The 20,950-nt window shown below is 40.7% G+C and overlaps 1 protein-coding gene across 2 annotated transcripts in view; it reads right to left on the minus strand.

Moving 5' to 3' along the window:
* Positions 1 to 1,730: 1,730 nt before the first annotated feature.
* The window catches only part of LOC135212458 (WASH complex subunit 2-like), a 35,529-nt gene continuing 16,309 nt past the window's right edge, over positions 1,731 to 20,950 (minus strand). The window contains exons 4-14 of one of the 2 annotated variants that reach the window (XM_064245862.1): positions 20,699 to 20,832; positions 11,814 to 12,039; positions 11,516 to 11,674; positions 9,616 to 9,715; positions 9,164 to 9,298; positions 8,535 to 8,690; positions 7,647 to 7,784; positions 7,367 to 7,431; positions 4,792 to 7,197; positions 3,670 to 4,258; positions 1,731 to 2,893 (exon numbers count right to left, since the gene is read on the minus strand). In XM_064245862.1, coding sequence (XP_064101932.1) covers positions 2,754 to 2,893; positions 3,670 to 4,258; positions 4,792 to 7,197; positions 7,367 to 7,431; positions 7,647 to 7,784; positions 8,535 to 8,690; positions 9,164 to 9,298; positions 9,616 to 9,715; positions 11,516 to 11,674; positions 11,814 to 12,039; positions 20,699 to 20,832 — 4,248 coding nt within the window. In that variant the 3' untranslated portion in view covers positions 1,731 to 2,753. Of the gene's footprint in view, positions 2,894 to 3,669; positions 4,259 to 4,791; positions 7,198 to 7,366; positions 7,432 to 7,646; positions 7,785 to 8,534; positions 8,691 to 9,163; positions 9,299 to 9,615; positions 9,716 to 10,491; positions 10,810 to 11,515; positions 11,675 to 11,813; positions 12,040 to 20,698; positions 20,833 to 20,950 lie in introns of those variants that run through there. The other variant, XM_064245863.1, reaches the window with a different exon arrangement.

Genomic DNA, 20,950 nt, shown 5'->3' on the forward strand with positions numbered 1-20,950 from the left:
GCATCCTGTGTTGAAATTGACCCAAAATCAAAAAGAATAGTGAAAAAAATTAAAATCAGCTCAAAAGAGTATTATGTATTGTAATTTTGGAAAGACACAACAAAAGAAACAAACTAAAAAGTGGTTGCAGGAAAGAAAATACAACTGTCAATGTTAACTAAGTGAAACAACTGTAGGTAGTGTGGAATATCTGAAGATGTACATAGAAAATTACATATTGATATGGGTACAAGAATAGGTAAAAGTGGAGAAGGGCTAAATTTTGTGTGTATCGCTTGAAGAAATCATTAGCCCAATTTGTAAATAAACTTGTAGGGGATGCAAAGCAGTCTGTGTATGTAGCGTATGGCACAGCTAAGTTTGCTGCCACGGGTAAAGGCGACCGTTACTCCAGCCAACACGGTAAACTTGGCCAATTAATTAAGGAAAAAGTAGGTTCTCAAAAATGGAATACATACTTCCAAAGCTTGCCACCGGTTGACAGCCTCTGGATATTGTGGGATATGTAAGTTGACAAGAGACTACAGATAACACCACTGACAAGAAAGTATACTTGCAGGGGTTACGTCGTTGCTCCACGAAGAGTAATAATAACGGCAGCAACCTTCCGCAAGATACAAATGCTTGCCCAATCAGAGGAGCCTTTCTGAATAGAGACTACAATGCTGCTGCTAACAGTGCCAATAAAATCATTTCTGCTGTATGTACAACATCATATTTATTCAGAGTTGTGTCAAAGGACAGTGAAGTATTTTTGGCTAAAAACTAATTTACTGTACCCTACAAAACAATCACACTAAACTATGCAGTACGATGAAGGTGTAAGTAGCACAGCATGAAGGTTAACAGCCATGTATAATTTCACTTTAAAATAAACTATATCAGTTGAAAAAACTACAATATGAAAAGTTACCTGAGCTCTTTATGCAAAAGCATCATTAGTAAAAAGTCAAACTGAAGCAACAACTGCAACTTTTGTCATTAAAATAAAACATTTTCAGAGCACTTCGCATTTTTCCTAGGTATAAAAACCAAAGCCTTTTGTACATAGAAGTATCTTTCGGTGTGAGTTGAACTGGTTATTGAACTTATTAACAAGGTACTTAACTAGTGGAGAAGTGGGGGGAGAGCAGGGGTATACTTTCTTGCGCAACCCTGCTCTTCACTTTTCTTTTGGCCACAGGGGCATATCAAGGCAATTGAAATGGGTTCCATTTATGTACTGTAGTATATGAGACTTACCCCTCAGTATCTGGAGTTGGATTCCACTGCGAACTCCCCTGCTACTAGTAATTTGACAAGAGTAATTGCTTATGCAACCAGGATATGTCACGACTCCTACAACATCCCACCTTAATGGTGAAGTAGGTGACCAGATCAGTAGGACCCTGGGCCCCAAGAACCCCAAAATGTTTTTGGAGAACCATGGCATCCTTGGTAGAAGCTATCAAGCTGGCAGGAGGTTTAGTCTATCACCATCTAAATCTGACACCCAGAGTAGAGGGGAGGTATGTCTTCTCTATCTGGTGACCAAAGAAAAAGGGAATAGCAAGGTTGAATGCGTGAGGGGTATAACCCCATCAATTGTGGTATGCTCCCATCTCCAGCAATTAACTATTTTGTTACCCAGTTCAATGACTGATCAAGCTTTTGTCTAAGGCAGTGGTTGTATTCATGTAGGAACAAACAACAAACTTAAGTTACTGACAAGACTTGTTTAAAGTCTAAAGTTGTAATTGCAAAATATTTATTTTTCAAACAAAACAAAATGGAAAGGTCTGCATAAGACACATACACACACACTCACACGACAGAAAGTCTTATTAAAATATAATTTAGTTTGATCTGATCACTAAAGTTACATATTGAATCTCATAAGACTGGATAATGAATCTGTACATATCAAGGTTAATGATTAGTTGGGAAAATACTTTTCTCAACACCATTGTCCCTCAAATACATGATTGAGGCTAAGAATTCTTTTCTTAATATAGAAAAAATAAGGCTGTTCACTATTATGTAAATTTCCATTTCATCTTCAACACACAACACTGGAATGCTATAATGGGTGCAATTCACCCTTCATCAGACCAAGAAGAAAGAATAATAAAAGTAAAGAAAGAAAAAAAAGAGGTTTCTCTGCAAAATCTTCAGATATACAAAACTCTTTGTAATGAACTAAATTTTCAAACTCCAGCCTGCAGGAAGAGACATGGCCCCTTGGGGTAACTTTTGTTTACTCAACTTAATCAACAAGTTTCGCTAGCTGATACCAAAGTACTGTGTTGTTATTTATAAGTTAAATATTGTAGATACAAGCCGACAGTGTCATTATACACATGGGGATAAGCCAAGTTATTTTCTTCTTATAAAACCAGATCAATATGGATCTGAAACCATAGTCTATATTAACAAGATTAAGAGACCTACCTTCAAAAAATATTGTAAACAAAAAAATTAGGAACTGCTATAATTAATCAGCTATACAATACAGTGTGCTGCAAAGAATCACATAGTAAATTTATATAGTACTGTGATTGTAGTAACATTTTTTTAAATCACAAAATCCTTTGCAAACCAACAAATAAATCTGATAACACTTAAATTCCTTAATAACAGTCTTCAAACAAAACAAGCCTGCTGTTTTGTTCCTATGAAAGGTAACAATATATTATTTTGAGAGCAGAGAAAACTGATTAGCACCTTTTCAGTCTAACATGGAAGATACCTCGGGAGGGGAAAGTATGAAAGGATTATTTCAAATTCCCCAGAAGAGGATCCTCAAAAGGTTCACTGGACGGCTTTAAGGTACTCCTTGGCTTCACTACCGATGCTGTTTTCTGCAAATTAGAAGGCGGCTTTGTGTCGACACCTGATGAACTGAAGATGTCATCTGAAACAATGAATCATTGTATACAGAGTTTAGTTTAATTATTCAGTAGTATATTACTTTACTCTTTTAATAAACACTTTCAATACTATGTAGTAGTAAATCAACAAAAAGACTGTCTGATTATGAAATGCCCTCAGGTAGAAATCTGAATATTTTTTATTGATTTATGTTATCCTTTTTCCAGCTGCTGAGAAAATAGGAAGAATAATCTTTCATTTCTGTCTCAGAAGTTTTAAAATAGTCTCTTCATCTGCTTGAAGAATTAATCATTCAGAGGTGATTTTATTATCTGTTGTATTCATGAAAATAGCAAAAAAGAATTAGCATTATAACAAGTACACATGACAATTGTAATTTTTTTTTTATTAATAATGCCCAAAACAATTTTTAACAGTATGCTTGGCATGACTATTCTATGAACTTTCCCAGTTAAAAGATACGTATTGTCCTTACAGCAATAATTCATGTGATCTAAACATTTGTGCTACTTGAACCAAACCCATTAAGTAATGTTCTACAGGGCATATACAACTTTGAAATAAGAAATTACTTTAGCTTTGCACTCTGTCATGGCAGCTCTAGGAGCTTTCAAAACATACACCACAAACAGTGCTGAAATCTAATAAAATCCTAGGCTTTGTCATAATCAAATGAATGAAAAACATCTGTAAAAACATTTCAAAATATGGCTCCTAAATTCTTGACTTTCTTGAAAACAGAAATGAAAGCTGATATACATTATTGTTGCTCACACTACTGATTGCACTATAACTTACCATCATCATCATCACCAAACAATGCCTGGGCAGATGGTTTGGCTGTACCACTTATGACATCACTCTGAGAGGCTTTAACTTTTGCACTTGCACTAGAGGCGCTCCTCGATTTAGATGCCCCAAACAGGTCTTCGTCATCGTCACTATTACTTTCTCCGAAGAGGGATGAGGTATGAGGTGGGTTTGATTTTTTCCCTCTGGCAGAGGACTTTGTCTTTGGATTGCTAAAAAGGTCATCATCATCCTCAACTATACCTCCAAGAGCATTTGTGTTTTTTAAGGGATGAGTTGTGCTTGGTCTTGAAGTGTCCTCATTTTTCTCAGTGTTTCTTTTAATTTTATTTTTCTCCACAACACCACTAACTGTTTCTATAGAATCTACTACTTTATTTTCTTTACTGGTAATAGCAGGTTTTGATGCAGTTTCATTCTTAGTCTCTGAGCTTTTATATTTTTCCACATTATTGACTAGGCCCGAATGGACATCAACTGGAGGCACTGAGGCAATGACTGACTTTACATTTGTGTTTACACCCTTCCTGTGTGCTCGACTTGGTGGTCTTCTTTGTTTATTCCCTTTAGCTCGGGTCTGTAAGGAAAAATAAACACAATCATCATCCTTGCACATTGAATTCAGGAAAACAGCAGTTTAATAAGATGAAATGTCCTCACTTCATTGGAAATTTTTTGCCAATACTTCCTCTACATATTCATGAAAAAATCATGAAATTGTGTTTTAACAAGCTGAATTCACTTCTTATATGAACTACTGTATTACCATTTCTGAAGTTGATACAAAATCCATTCTTAATTCAAGTGACATTTAATCTCAACTTGGATACAGGAGAATTTACTAGACAGTCTTAACCGAACCTACCTTCAATCTGAGCACTGTTTCATGTTCGCAATAATGACCTGAAACTTACATAACCTTATAGTATCTATAGTCTACAACATTCATTCTAACATAAATAACACCAAAACTAAGACCTCTTTTCGTTTTTCTAGCTTGTACAATATATAAAAATTCAAGAGAAATGGAATTAATGGTTAGAAATAAAAAAAATTACTGGAATCATTAACTGTATAACCTGGACATAAAAACAAACTGATTAACCATACCTTATTTATACTTTGAAGTACTGTGTTACTTGTAATAGGGTCTTCAAAGCTTACACCTGCTTCACAATCTGTATTATTTACAGGAAGAGCGTTTGGCATCACAGGAGATAAAGGACTAACAGGCGAAAATGTTTCACTTGTAGATGCCGAGGATCCACTATTGCTAACATTTTCTTCTTTCAATTTTGAGCCTGGCAATGAGGGAGTATTGTCTACTTCCTCTTCATCACTATCGGATGCTGCTAACATACTTTTCCTCTGCTTTACCTTTGCAAATAACTCACTGCCACCCAATCCTCCTCCACCAAATAAAGACACACCTCCAACTGGGGGTTTCTTCTTAGGTTTTTCTTCTGCTAAAATCTCTGTTTCTTTATCTTCATTTACATCCTTTTCAGCTATCTTTTCTACTGAATTTCCATTCAGTTCTTTTGGAGGTTTCACATCTCTTGTACCATCTGACACTATTTTCTCCTGAGTCTGCTCTGGTTTTGTAGAAGAGATTTTTGATTCAGTTACATTTGGTTTTTGATTGGACTTTGGTACCACTTCTGCTTCTTCTGGGAAAGGAGGTGGACTGGTTTGATTGACAAGACTCACAGACTTTTTTGGAGAGATGTGTGCATTCTTGAATAAATAATCATCATCACTGTCTTCAAGTCCAAAAATGTCATCCTTTGGCAACTCGTTTTCCTTACTTGTTTCTTGATTAGCTTTATTTTCATCTTTGGGTGGTTTCTGTTTGTTCACTTCTAGAACTGAATCCTCTTCTGGCTTCTGAGGACACTGTGCCTTGGTTTTTGATATAGTTTCGTTAACCTGCTCAAACCTGTGATTGCTACTAGCACTTTGTGGCAATGGAGGAGGACTTTCTCTATCATTTACGGGTGGTGGTATTAATGTCTTCTCAGTTTCTGATAATGTATTTTCTTGGCATTGTGACTCAACACTTTTGAGTATATCCTTATCCCCCTCTTCATGGAAAGGTTTAGAATTTTCTTGATCTTTGTTGGTACTTTTAGGAATGGTAGTAAAAATATCATCATCACTGTCTGGGGAATCAAATAGGCCTTCATTTTCATTTTTTATGCCCTGAACTACTGAAGTGGTTTTTGACTGAGTAGATGTTTTAGAATCAAAGCCAAAGAATATATCCTCATCGTCCTCTTCAGTGGATGCAAATAAATTCAACTTTGGTTTTGACTCCAACTTTGGTGGGATTAACGAGGTATCTTTATTGACACTTCCAAGCTGTTTAGAAGCTGTAACTTCACTGGACTTCTGGTAATTATCACCTGACTTTTCTTGTATTCTGTTCACTTCATTAGAAGAAATTTTATCTTCTTTAGCTTCCGTTAATGAGCCCGAGTTACTCTCCGGGGCATCTGACTTTCTTACTGCAGTCTTGACCACAACAGGAGCAGTTGAAAAAAGATCATCATCATCTGATGGAGAACTAAAAAGGCTTTTTGTCAAACTGGGTGGGGGTTTTTCTTTTACATTCTCTACTAAACCACTACCTCCTCCAGGCTGAACAGCTGTTATTTTTTCAGATTTCAATTTTGGCTTAGATGTTACAGATGCAGGAGGATCAAAGAGATTTTCATCACTAGATGGAGAACCAAAAATATCATTGACTGATTCTCCACTCTTGGCTGGTGGAAGTGGTGGAGGTTCTGTTATAACAACCGGGACAGACTTTGTTTTTGGTATTTTGGAAGGGGAGAAAAGATCATCATCACTAGGTGAACTAAAGAGAGAACTAGGTTGAGGTGTCTTTTCAACAGGAACATTAATGGCTGGGGTTGTTATGTTTTTCTTTGAAACATCAGAAGGCATTTCTCCCAAATTCTTGGTTCCTCCTAGCTTCTGAGAGCTTGGAGATTCACTATATGGCAAGCTCACTGGAATTGTACTTGGTTTGCTTTCTTTGGCAACTGGAATGCTAAACAGATCATCATCATCATCTGAAAACAACCCCAAAGAGGTTTTGCTTTCTGGCTGCGATGATTTTATATTTGTGATACTTCCTTGTGGACCCTTTTCTTTAGTTTTCTTTTCTACGACTCCCGTTGATGTTGAAGGACTCTGCTTTGAAATGCTTACATTCCTCTTTGAAGTGACCCCAAAGAGATCATCATCATCGTCATCATCGAAAAGGTTATGTCCCACAGCACTTTTCCCAGCTGTAGTAACTTGTGTGACTGAATGACTGGCAGGTGAAGGATCTTGCTTTTTACTAAAAAGATTATCAGAGTCAGGAACTTCCTTTTTCTTGACAGGTGGAGGTGCTTTTTCATTATCTTCCCAATCTGAACCTTCAGACTGATCAGTGTCTGGCATCTGTTGCTTCCTTAGAGCAGATGTAATGGCAGAACCAAATATATTTACACCTCCAACTGGGACCTGAAACATTCAACACAAACATGAAATCATCTTAATATATAGCGCTTGAACGTCACAAAATAAACAGAACATAAAATACTTTATGTATATACAGCATAGTTGAACAAGGGAAATAAATATAACTGATAATGATAATGCTAATGTTTTCACTTTAAAAAATGTAACCTACCTTACTTCTAGAAGACTTGGATACAAGACTTTCTTTGGTGGTTTCCTCGGCAGGAGTCCCATCACCTAATAAAATTTAAGATCATCATTATCTAGGATTACATTCAGCTGGGTTTTATTACAAAAAAAAATAATTATGGCCTACATAACATTAAGTTACAAAATGTACATATCTTCAGAAGTCTAACTTCCTAATCTTATCATGCTCCAATTTTCGATAAGAATTACTGTATAACATTTTTCACCATCGTTTTGGAAGCAAGTAAATTCTAACACTCTACCATGAGGAACAGCAGTCTGAGCACCAAAGAGTCCTCCATCTTCATCTTCTCCATCACTAGAAAACAGACCTGAAGATCCCTTATTTGTTGGAGCTTGGGCTGGGGGTAATAGCTTGTTACTTGAGTTACTTACACGAGCTATTATTTGATGAGTAAAAAGAAATGAATCATAAATGTTTTGAGGATAATGCTTCTAATATACATTCATGCATCCTTATTCACACCACATCATCTTTTTTTCTAAAACAGTTTATAGAATTGAAATTTCTTAACATTTATTTCTCATACAGGCATGTCAATCTCACATAACCCACATTCATGGACTTCAAATGACCCAGACACTGCAGTCTTTTAACCTGAATGTGGACTACAGAATGAAATAATCAATTAGCTAACCTCTCATTACATAATTAATTCCTACAACCAAAGAATATCATAAATTACCAGCAAAATGTACTTAAACACTGCTTGTATGCAATATGAACACTGAATGGCAGTTCCTGAAGCAAAATGAAAGCATCACTCTCCAAAATTAGGGAGAAAAAGTACAGTACAATACATAGTTCCTTCATTAACAACCAGCCTTGTTGCCAGGGAAGGCGAGGTGTCAAAAAAACTTATTTGTTTACTTAACAGCTAGAATACAGATTAGTAAAGAGAGGTGAAAGTCCAGAAATAATAAATACTACAATGTGTGGATTCCCATCTGAGCAATTTTGGTGCACAAAAGGTGAGGCACTTAACTTCCTTGACCCTTTGGATTCCTGTGCAAGACTACCTTTGCTCTTCATCTGTTAGTCAAGGACTGCAGTGTCTAGGACACTTGAACACCACAAATGCATGCTACACGAGAGTGACAGGTTTGTGGGAGAATAAAACAATACTTACACGACGATCGAGATTTACTTGAAAACAAGTCATCTTCATCACTTTCGCTTGCAAAGAAGTCACTTTTAGGAGGCAATGGTCGCTTAGCTTGGGGAATTTTAACTTTGGTTGGATTTGGCATTGCCCTAACATTTTCAACACCTGTCCTTGATATACCTGTTAAGAGTGGAATGAAATTCAGGAGTTCATAGTTAAAACTATTCAACAAATATTCTTTTATCATAAAAAATATCTATATGAATGTGAAAATTTATAAATATCAGTAAAGAATAATGAAAGTGATTTAGGACTTGAAGGTAACCTATAAATCAACAAATTGCACAGCACGTAATAGCAAAATGAGATAAAACATAAATCTTCTCATTCAAACAAGTGCAGTAACCTCCATAAATCACAAAAATTTCTGCTGACACTACAGTTGGCAGCCTTCAAATAATTCTTTTTATGGGTCTGAACATGACTGAGAAAAGCAACCTAAGAATAAAAAATATTTGGTTTTATTGTGCACAATACATAAATACTGTAGCTAAAAAGCATCAACACACACAAAAAGAGCAGATAAAATCTTCTTTACACTGATTCCAATATTTACCATTTTTAGCTTTGAATAAACAAAAAAAAATACCTACTAGAAGATGAATTAGATCTGTGGCTACCGGAATCTCTTCTATCTGTCTTGACTGCTTGGGAATCCCCAAACAGATCCCTTGAGGGCTTTGTACTCCCAAAGAGGTCACCATCTTCGTCACTCTCTGAATCAAAACCTAAATCAAACACAAATGTAAATGATCAGACAAAAATATCAGTTTTTAAAATAATGATTTGGGAAATAATTTTTCATCAATATTAAAAAAGATAAACTAACAACTTGGTCAATTCAAATAAATAGCAAAAAATATAATTTAGGTTTTCAAGTATCATATGCACACGACCACATGCAGTTTAAATTAGTTATTAAGTTCATGAATAAAAAGAAACTTCTAATTTTATTTCTGCTAAACTGTGCCAACCACTGCTCTGTAGCACACACAAAATCATACAGGTTTTTACTCAGAACTGAGATATGTTATACTACACTTACCTATACCCCTATTACTTGATGCAGATGGTGCTGTTGCTGCTGTGGCACTGTTAAATTTATTATTCAATTCGTTGGTAAGACTGGGTCCATTTCTGGTGACCTGAAGTTAAAATCATTAGAAAACACCATTAATGAAAATCAACTGCCTCTGATAATACTGTAATGTATCATATTAGTCACTGATATTATTTACAACATTTGAAGATGATCCAGGATATCAATCATGTCTGAAATTGCTCTCAAAATTACAAAATATATTAATTTACCTAAAATACAATGTCAGAGAAACATTCAAAATAGGCTCATTGATAAGTTTTCCACACTGGCGTACAAAAAGATATATAAAGATGTTCTGATAAACAATTAAACCTTTTGTGCAAACTATGCAAATTTCAAAACTTCTCAAATCTAGCCCAGAGGTAAAAGTGATATGGAAGGGGTTCTCTTGACTAAAACTGAATACAAGTTGAATACAAAGTTAACTCCAAAGAATACTCATTATCACTAAATTTTCATTACTCATATGTTATTTGCAGATTTGTAAAACTGGTCGTTATAACAAGTCATTTAAGAAAATATTTTTGTGTTAATAAGACTGTGTATGTATTTTCTTCTAGTGTGCAGTAATGATTGTAAAATCTCTAGGTTGTTCTGCAACATTTACATTTCTTATAAGTATGCATAAAAAAATTTGTCCAGACCATGCAATATTCATCTATTTATGCTTGTATCTCATGTCCCTCAAATGCTCAATATTTCATAGTCCCTAGGGAGTACACTATATATGATGAACAATCTAACATAACAAAAAAAAAACAAAAAAAAAGCTCTGGAGAACAAGGAAATCTAATACATACAGCATTCTGAACCACTTACAAATTTCCATATGATGAAAACTACAACAGCAGTAAGCAGAGATTCCAAAACCATGATGCGGTATCAAAGGTGGGTTTTGACCATTTTACTGGTCCACCCAAATAGCACGAGAAGTATGCATAAAACAACTACAGCTATGTCAAAATCCATTAAGATGTCTCCTGTTGACAACAGCTTATGCTGATATTTCAGGTAACAATATCTAAAAAAATCTGATATCAAATTCATGTTGATGAAATGCAGTTGTTTAAAAGAAACCTGTCACAGTCCACTTGTTTTAACAGCAGAAAATCACAACTGCTAAGAGCGTTCACACATTCAAACTACGGAAACCGCAATAAGTGTACATATCTTATGACAAAATGTCAAGATAAAGCATGTACGATGATTTCTTCACCTAAGAAATATTTACCTAAGAGTGAAATGAAAAAAAATATCCTAATTCCATTTACTTTAATTTCCATCTTTAGCAAAAAAAAAAAAATTGCTATTCCAAGATGTTCATTATTGCTTCTTAAATGATATTTAAAACAAAAATTGGGAACCGACGGTGTACAATCACAAATACAGGAAGTGCTCTGATAAGGCTCCGTCTCTCACAACGCAATACATTACTGCTACTTCAACTCAAGGCAGTTAGAATATTAAGAAAATTGATACTCATTATTTAAATTTTCAGTAATAAATTGAGATAAAGTAAATAACGTGTGGATTATGTATCATCTCTGCCAGGCAGGACTATACTATGCAGCAACTCCTATGTTAATATTTCTTCAAGTAAAAATATGTACCTATGTTCAGAAAACAATTTTCATAATTTTTTACCATATTATGGCATAACCATATCTATACCTGACTGATCATGCAGTAAGTACAAGTACATACATAAACTACAGCATCAAGTTTTTACAATGAACATATTTGGGCATAAGTTATTGATCTATCTGTGACACACACACACTCTTAAAACTGAGTTGAAAGCTAGATGCTAAAAGATGACAAAATATTCTGTACTTTGACAAACCTTTGAGGAAGGTTTAGTTGATGGCTTAAAAGCATCATCGTCGTCATCATCACCATCTTCCTCGTCACTTGAGATGGTCCGATGGACATGATCATTATGTACGTGATTCTTTGTTGGCACATCAGAAATTTCACCTGATATATCAGAATCACTGTCATCCTGGAATGAATTGTACATAGAATCAGAAAGACTAGCAGTGGAAAAACCTTAGATTTTGATCTAGAATCATTCTTTAGCTTTCTATAGTCCATGCAATTATTTTAGCGCAATGCCAATTACCAAAGAAATCCAGACTTACAACAATCTTTGAACTACTAGCAGGAATAGGCTTATTTTTCTTCAACTCTGAATCAGAATCCTCATCTGTGTCCGTTTCCTCTGGCGTAAGAGTAGCTTTCGAGTTCTCCTCACTTGAAGGGTCATGCAAGCCTATCCTGTTGTCTTGCATAAACATCTGTGAGCCAATTATATAAGGAAGAGGCCTGCTTTCATATGGGTCGATGATTGCATAGACTGGCAGAGGGCTAAAAGCAAAAATGGAAAATTGCCATATAATCTACTTGTTTCATGAAATAAGATTATTTTAAGCTTATACATAAATGTTTCACTTTTCAATGTGTCAATTAGCATTTATACCTCTTAAAACTGTACACCACTCCCACCCCCACTATGGAAAATGAAACACGCACAAAACATCCTCATAAATAGGTGAAAAACCCCTATTGCCTCAGCAGCATAGACGATTGCATCAGTATTCCACAACTGAAATAACACTCAATACAATACTAACTTACAAACATTCTCAGTTTTGTGGCATTTGTATTCACATCTGCAACTTTACACGAGTTTTACAAAATACACTGTACCCCCACTATAATTTCAGAAGCATTAAGAGACTCAGTACCTATTCTCTATTGATTTGTTTTCTAAACCAAAAGTATACAAAAATTTCGTTTTCCTGAAAAAATAAAAAGGTAAAATCAAACATATACAAAAATACTTATAGTACATGCAGCTGCCAATCGCAAGTGATCAGTGTCCTTGGTACTTACAGACATAATAGGTGTTTCTGTGTAAACCTACCAGCAGAAGACACCAAAAGTTATAGTTCCGGTAAAAATCCAGTTAGGTACTACTTAACAAAGGATAGTTTGTTAAATGTTTTATCTTAAAGAATTCAGAAATAGTAGTACTGTGGATTCATAATAAACATCATTTGGTTATTCTGATGGAATTCCACTGTTCAGAAGAACTATTTAATCTTTATACTCAAAATGACAAATTTTCTAAGACAATTTGTATTTTTCATAGCTACAAACCTGAGGTCTTAACAATAGGATAATTTCTAGCGCCTAGCTGGATCCGGTAAAAAAGTAAATGAAAGCAAGGAATCTTGTGGTATCTGGCAACGCATGCGTAGATCGGGTGAAGAGTGGTCAAACGCCGAACATCTACGCCAGTCTTTCCCAACTCAGGATGACTTAACAAAAAGAGGGGTGGCTAGAGGTGGGCAGTATAGCGTTAAGACCTCAGGTTTATAGCTATGAAAAATACAAATTGTCTTAGAAAATTTGTCATTTGTTCATACGCGAACAAACCCTCGGTCCTAACAATAGGATAGATTCATACTTGGAGGGAGGTATAAGACATCCTAGACCGGCTGAGGGCCTACCCGACAGTCCAGCTCTCAATAGAAATAGTTCTTAGAGAGGGACTGAAGCCCGTTGAGAAGCTAGATACACTAAAATCTAACCACTCAGAACCTGAGAGACATACAATGATATATGGGATAACCATTGTATAGGGAACCAAAGAAAAACTGTCTGTCCAAAAAACAAACCAGGGCACTAGGGTTTGTAGTACTCCTGACTCCTTGCCCAGGAGCAAAGCCTATGCTACTAAATAGTGGGTAAGATACTGAATACTGCACGACCACACTACCAGCATGACTACCTCACTCACCTGTATCAGACCAGTCCAGTAAATGACATGTCAGTTCCTTAAACCGCCCGAAGGAAGAAGGAAAGGTACAAGAGAAAGAAAGAGGCCACCCAACTCACTCATTCTCTCATCAACACAATCATCTTAGGTAAGATACAAAGGTGCCCCGTTAAGGGCAACTATGAGTTACACAACCTGTTGGGCAGCCACCACAGGACCCAGGGAAAATGTGTCCATAGATCTATGGGCAACATCCTTAAGATAGAAAGAGGTGAACGTGGACTGGCGTAACCAAGTACCAGCGCTCAGCACTCTATGTACAGCCAAGTTCTTTTTGAAAGCCAGAGAGGGACCAATACCCCTAACGTCATGTGCTCTACCCTGCACAGACATGGCGATGGAATCATCAAGAGTCAAGTATGCCTGTCTGATGACTTCCCGTATCCAAAAAGAGATAGTATTCTTAGACACCTCTTTCTTCGTACGGCCTGTACTGACAAAGAGCCTGCGGCAGCCTGGTCTAAGGTGCCGAGTCCTTTTAAGATGGTAACGCAGGGCCCGGACAGGGCACAACAAAAGCTCTTGAGCATCACCACCCACAAAGTCAGTCCGTGAGGGAATGGAGAACGAAGCGAACCTGTCATCATGCACCGAGGGATTTTGGGTCTTGGCCACGAACTCCGGAATAAATTCGAAGGACACTGACTTCCAACCCCTGGTGTGCTTCACCTCATAACTCAAGACCGTGGAGCTCTCCTACCCTTTTGGAGATGCCAAAGTCAAAAGGAAAACTATCTTAAGCGTCAGGTTCCTATCAGACGAGGGGCGCAAGGTCTCATATGGGCTCTTAGTCAAGCTCTTAAGCACCAAGGAAACATCCCACGTTGGGGGCTTGAGCTTTCTAGGAGAAGACGACTGCTCAAACCCCTTAACTAGCAGGGAAAGTTCCCAGGAAGAGGAGAAGTCGATATCTTTCTGGCGTAACACCAAACTCAGAGACGCCCTGTAGCCTCTAATAGCAGACACAGACAAACGTTTCTCGTCTCTGAGGAAGGTTAAAAAGTCTGCTATTCGCTGAATAGAGGTCGCGAGTGGAGAAAAAACCCCGTTTACGACACCAATCACAGTAGATCGCCCATTTGCCTTGGTAAACCGCGGAGGTTGACTTCCTAAGACTACTGGACATGTGCCCAGCTGACTTCTGAGTAAAGCCTCTCTTTTGGAGGAGATAGTTGATAGCCTCCAACCATGAAGAGACAGGGATTCTACTGACTGGTGGAACCTTTCTGCATGGGGCTGACACAGGAGATGCCGCCAAGGCGGAATCTCCCTCGGAATCTCCGACAACAACGATAGCAGACCTGGAAACCATTCCGCCTGAGGCCACAGAGGGGCCACCAGAGTCATTCTAAGACCCTGCGAACCCAACAGCCTGTTCAGAACCTGACGGATCAAACAAAACGGAGGGAAGGCATACACCTCCAGGTTGTCCCAGGGATGTTGGAATGCATCTTCTGCCAATGCTAAGGGATCTGGGACCACTGAACAGAACACTTTCCAGCTTCCTGTTGTAACGTGTCACGAAAAGGTCCAGCATGGGTCTCCTCCAGATCTGAAAAAGCCTGTCCGCCACCACTTGATGAAGGGAACACTCTGTGCCTAAGATCTGATCCCGGCGACTGAGTTTGTCTGCGACCACGTTCCGTTTCCCTGGGATATACCTGGCTGAAAGCTCTACCGAATTGCTGATTGCCCACTGGTGAAGCTCGACGGTCAAGGCATGAAGCTGCTGAGAAACTAGGCCTCCCTGTTTGTTCGCGTAGGCTACCACTGTGGTGTTGTCCGACATGAGAATGACAGAGTGACCCTCTACCATCGCCCGAAACTCCTTCAGACCCAGGAAAGCCGCCTTCAACTCCAAGACGTTGATATGTTGCTGCTTGTCTTCTAAACCCCAAACGCCTGAAGCAATATGGCCACCTAAGTGCGCGCCCCAACCTGCGAGGGAGGCGTCCGAGAACAGAAGGAAGTCCGGAGGGAGAGAGCGCAGAGGGACGACCTTCAATAGATTCAAAGACAGTGGGACCATAAACAGGGGAGAGTCCCCAGCCAGAGACCAGAATTCCCCCAGTCTCCATTGCAGAGACCGAAGATGAAGATGCCCATGAGGGACCAGCTTCTCCAGGGAAGATAGCACTCCCAGAAGAACCTGCCACTGATGTGCTGACTGATGCGACTTTGAGAGGAAGTTGCGCGCCATAGCCCGCAACTTCTCCAATCTCTGATCCAACGGGAAAACTCTCGCCACTGTCGTATCGATGACCATGCCCAGGTAGAGAATCCTTTGAGTGGGTACGAGGTTCGACTTTTCCTGGTTGACTAAAATGCCCAGGTCCAGGCAGAACCGAAGAAGACGATCCCTGTCTTGCAGCAGCTTTTCCCTGGAAACTGCCAAGACCAACCAATTATCGAGGTACCTCAGCAAACGGATCCCCTGAGCATGGGCCCAACTTGACACGAGAGAGAAGACCCTTGTGAACACTTGAGGGGCTGTGGTCAACCCGAAGCACAAGACTTTGAACTCCAAGATCTTGCCCACCAGAGAGAAGTGAAGGAACTTCCTGGACGTGGGATGAACAGGGATTTGGAAGTATGCGTCCTTCAAGTCTATCGACAGCATGAAGTCGCCTTCCCTCATGGCTGCCAACACAGAGCGCGGGGTCTCCATCTTGAACCGTGTCTTTCTGATGAAGCGATTCAAGGTGGATAAGTCGATCACAGGCCTCCATCCTCCCAATGCCTTGGGCACCAAGAAGATGTGACTGTAAAACCCCAGGGACGGATGCACTACTTCCGCTATGGCATCCTTGTCCAGCATCTTCCGCACCTCCTCCTGAAGAGCCAAGAACTTCAGAGAATCTGGTGGATACGTCATCCTGAGCTGCGACTTGTCCGACAGAGGATGAGAGAAGTCGAATGGCAACAGGTATCCCACCCAAAGGACATCTACCACCCACTTCTCTGCCCCGTAACACTGCCACTTGGGCCAATGGCCAGCCAGGCACCCCCCCACCCGTGGCGCAGGAGAGGGAGAGGCGCCCAACCTACCGACAGCCCCCTTGGCCTCTGCTCCTAGGGCCTCTTCTTGGTTTAAAGGAACGAGAGCAAAAGGGGCGTTGATCCTGAGACTTGGGCTGTGACGAACGGGAAGGCCCTGTCAAACTCGAGGTCCTCGATGGCCTACCAGGGGACGATCTCCTCGATTGCTGCTGCACCGGGGGAGGAAGGGGGGGCCAAACGTCTCTGAGGGCGGGACTCTGATTTAGACACAGCCTGGTGCACCAGACGGTCCTTGGTGTCAGCCCGACGTCGGTCTATCGCATTGTCAAGTTCGGTCCGTGGAAACAAAAATTGCGATTCTAACAGGTCACCGTTCCTCAAGGCCAGCAAGACTTGGTGTCGAGCGACCTCTTCACCCTAGACAAAGCCGCCTCCCTCCTAACCAGAAGAAGATTAGCCCATAAATTGGCACTGAAGTGAGCCAAATAAGAAAACGCCTTGCCCCCGGATTGCAAAAGACTGGCAAATGAGGCGGCACTCACCAACCCATCAGGGGACCTGTCAGAAGCTATCTTGGCAATCACCATAGACCAGAGGTCCAGCCAAGAAACCGTCTGCAACATGGAGGCCGCCGTAGATTCCAAGGCTAAGGGGTCTTGCGGAGATAAGGACGAAGCCACTGACCTCACCTGTTCCAAAGTCAAACCCGGCTTCAGGCGAATGACGTCTGGGTTAAGGTGGCGTGACAACAAAATTACAGAGCTCGTAGCATAGTACTTCTTATGTCTTGTGAGAGGTGGGGGTAGGAGTTTGGTAGAGCCTCTACAGCAAAGTGAACCGTCCCAGTCAGAAACAGAGGCGTTAACCTTCTGCAAGACCGACTGAACGTGCCCTGACAAAGGCAGCTGGAGAGACGATTTGGGGTCCTGAGCAGCTCCCAACAAGGCTTCCAAGCAAGAAGTATAGGACGACCGAGCCTGAGTCCTACTTTCCAGATTGTTGAACCCATGAATGAGATCAACAACCTCCGAAAAGGAAGACAGAAACTCCTGTGTCCCCCCTTCTTCCTGCTCTGGCACCGGCGACCGACGACGAGAAGGATGTGTAGCTTCCTCTAACGTGTTTTCTTCACCAAAATTCACAGAAGGGTTAGTAGGCAAACACTCTGAAATCTCTACTAGCCTATCTGGGCTGGGTCCAAGTGTCAACCTCCGAGACGGACCCACTGAAACATTAGGCACATCACTTACCTCAACAGGTGACTCCAGACGGCCATGAACGGACTCGGGCGTGGCAGCCGTACGTACGTGAGATGGGGGGAAACTCGAGCACTCGAGATTGACGGAGAATCCCTTATAGTGGAAGACTTGGAAGCAAGCAAACACTCCGGCTGCACCACCTCCGTGCTCACTTCTTTCGACCTCTTGACAGGCGCCTTCAGGTCTTTACAGCGACGAATAGGCCTGGGAGAAGGGGCACTACCATCACGTGCACGGACGGGGGAGGTTGCCACACGCTCGCGATGTGCAAGGACGGGGTGGGGGGGGGGGGTGTGTTGCACGTACGAGGTTCGGCGGCGAAGCAACCCCTGCAGAACATACATCACTAACACTGCCTGAAACCACAGCACTCTCGGGAACACGTCCGTGCTGTTTCTCCCTCAGCGGCGAAGGAAGGGCAAGGTCCTTAGCCTTCCAATGCCTAACATGCCAACGAGGCGTAGAGGGGGAAGAGGGAGAGGGAGACAGCACCAGCTTCTTATGCGCACTCTTCACGGAAGGCGGGACGAAGTAACACATTTCCTACCAGTCCTCCCAACCGATAAGGCACCCAACTTCACATCTAAAACAGAGTCCAGCCTCTGAAGCACTGCCTGGCATATGAGCTCAGACTGATGTGCCAGAGAAGGCTCTGAAGACAAGGGATGGAGATGTTTCGAACTGGGCGGCAGAGATGACGTCACGTCTAAAGAGAGGTGGCTCGGAGGAGACTGGAAGATACGTCATCGATGAGAGTGACATCACAAGCGGCGGTGACGTCACAACCTTCCCTCTGAGTAACGGGGAAAGAGACGCCACTGGCGGAGGAATACACAAAGATGGGCCCCGTGATGACAACAACGGGGCTGACGCCACAGCATCACTCCGAGACAAGGCGGCGGCAGCCGGCAGAGCAATACAACATGGCCGACTGCTCCCTCCTGTGGAGACAAGGCCTGAAGGGGGGGGATGGCCTGGCTGGACTGGGGAGGGGGGGTGCGAGCCTCCTCAATTGTGCTAGCAACCCACCTAAGGACGGGGTACCCCCTAGCCCAAGCGTCTTCCAAATCGCCGCCATTTTGGACGCCTCTGACTCTGGAAGAGAAGAGAATGGTGAAAAAACCTCACCCTTCTCGGAAACCGAAAAAAACTCCCAAAGAAGAGGGGGCTACATTACAAATAATACCCTGGCGACCTCCCAATACTTCCATTGACGAATCAATGGAAGAAAAGGAAGGAGAAGCAGGGGCAAGGCTACTATGGGGGTTGACTACTGCGGAAGACGAAACATTGGGAATAGGAGTAAAGCCCTCCCAAGAAGGAAGAGTGGAGACTTTCCGATGTTCCCTCTTACCATAGAACTTCCTCCACTGCTCCAAAGGCCATGCCCGGCATTCCGTACAAAAATTGGAACGGCACCTACTGCAAGTGATGTGAGGGTCCGTCGCTGACGAAGCCAAGAAATGAGAACACGGAAATCCAGGAATTCCGGGGCACCAATGCTGACGTCGAGTAGGAGCAGAAGCAGCCATAATATTAGGCAAAAACACACACAAACACACAAAAGGAACGAAACAGGCAAAAACCAGGAAAAGGCCAAGAGAGGAAAAAACCCACTCTCATCCCAAGGCGGTAAAGAAAAGATTGGCGTAGATGTTCGGCATTTGACCACTCTTCACCAGATCTACATATGCGTTGTCAGATACCACAAGATTCCTTGCTTTCATCTACTTTTTTACCGGATCCAACTAGGCGCTAGAAATGATTCTATTGTTAAGACCGAGGGTTCGTTCGCATTTGAACAACTCATTTTTTGACATACAATCCCATTCCTTAACATGAACCTCTCACTGCAACAGCAGCCATCTTCAGGCAGGACCAGAAGTGAAATAGGAGTCTCCTTTTACACACATCTCGTAATGTAAATGTTAATTCCTGTAACCAACTGTAGCTTGGAGGGATTCGGAGGAGGCCCTGTCTTTCTTACATGAAAAATTAATTTCAGTTTACACAAAATACAATTTTTTCCACATACACCTATCACTTAATGTAAGTCGGAGTAGCTACTTAGGCACTGGACTTGAATTGAAGGTTCCTGATGGATGGAAGGCTAATGGTGGATAAAACAGGTATCTCAAGGGAAACAAGAGGCAGACACAGACTAGGCCGCATTTGTATATTTACTGGTTTTACTAGTATTGCATGAAGGTCCAAGACTGGTGGGAAAAATAATTTATATTACTATACGAAAGAGAAGCTACCCAGAATAACTAAAAGGTGGAGAATGAATTACATTGAGCAATATTAATGCAGTCATTCGTTGTACTCCAAGTATGAAAGTACAACAATGAGAAGAATATTGGGGAATGATACAATTCACATGACCACAACAGAATTCTGCAAAGAATAAAGATCAGAACAGCCGACCCCATAGGGAAATGGGATTGTGGTCATATGAATAAGACTGACAAGAGTGACAACCTAACCTGGTCCGACAGTTCTCACACACCACACACACACACACACACACACACACACATAAACACACACTCACATAAACATTTTGTATTTCATGTAAGGTGCAACTGCCTGAAAGTTGATAAAAAATATTTGATCCAGAAGTCTAACCAATGCATCTTGCCATGTCATGCCAAAGTGACTAGGTAGGGGTGACTCAGTTCAGTTGTTGACTGATGCTCTACACGCCATAAGAAATTTTTACTTTCAGAGCTTTTCCATACTAATGATAAAAGTAACAAAAAGCTTCTTTAGCACATACTGGGATGTAGCTAAACTCAATACCACACAAGGAAAATGAAGTGTCTTTAGGAAAACTGTTCAAGTCATTCCATATCAAATTTGTGGAAAAAAAATCTCTAGATTAATACATAGTTCCAGTTTCCCCAGTTTTATCTAACATTACCTCTCATGACCATCTTCATCTTCAGATTCAGAATCCTGAATTTCATGACGCTCATAACTCTTGTTCACCAAATCGATTCCACATGAGATGGCTGCTTGGCACTGAGCAATCACTTCTTCTTCAGTAACTGCAGACTAGAAAAAAATGTTATTGTTATAATACAATTAAGTTTGTTCATACTTACCTGGCAGATATATATATAGCTGTATTTCTGACGTCCGACAGAATTTCAAAACTCGCGGCACACGTAGT

The sequence above is a fragment of the Macrobrachium nipponense genome, chromosome 41 (assembly GCF_015104395.2).
Source record: "Macrobrachium nipponense isolate FS-2020 chromosome 41, ASM1510439v2, whole genome shotgun sequence".
In the NCBI taxonomy this organism is placed as follows: domain Eukaryota; kingdom Metazoa; phylum Arthropoda; class Malacostraca; order Decapoda; family Palaemonidae; genus Macrobrachium; species Macrobrachium nipponense.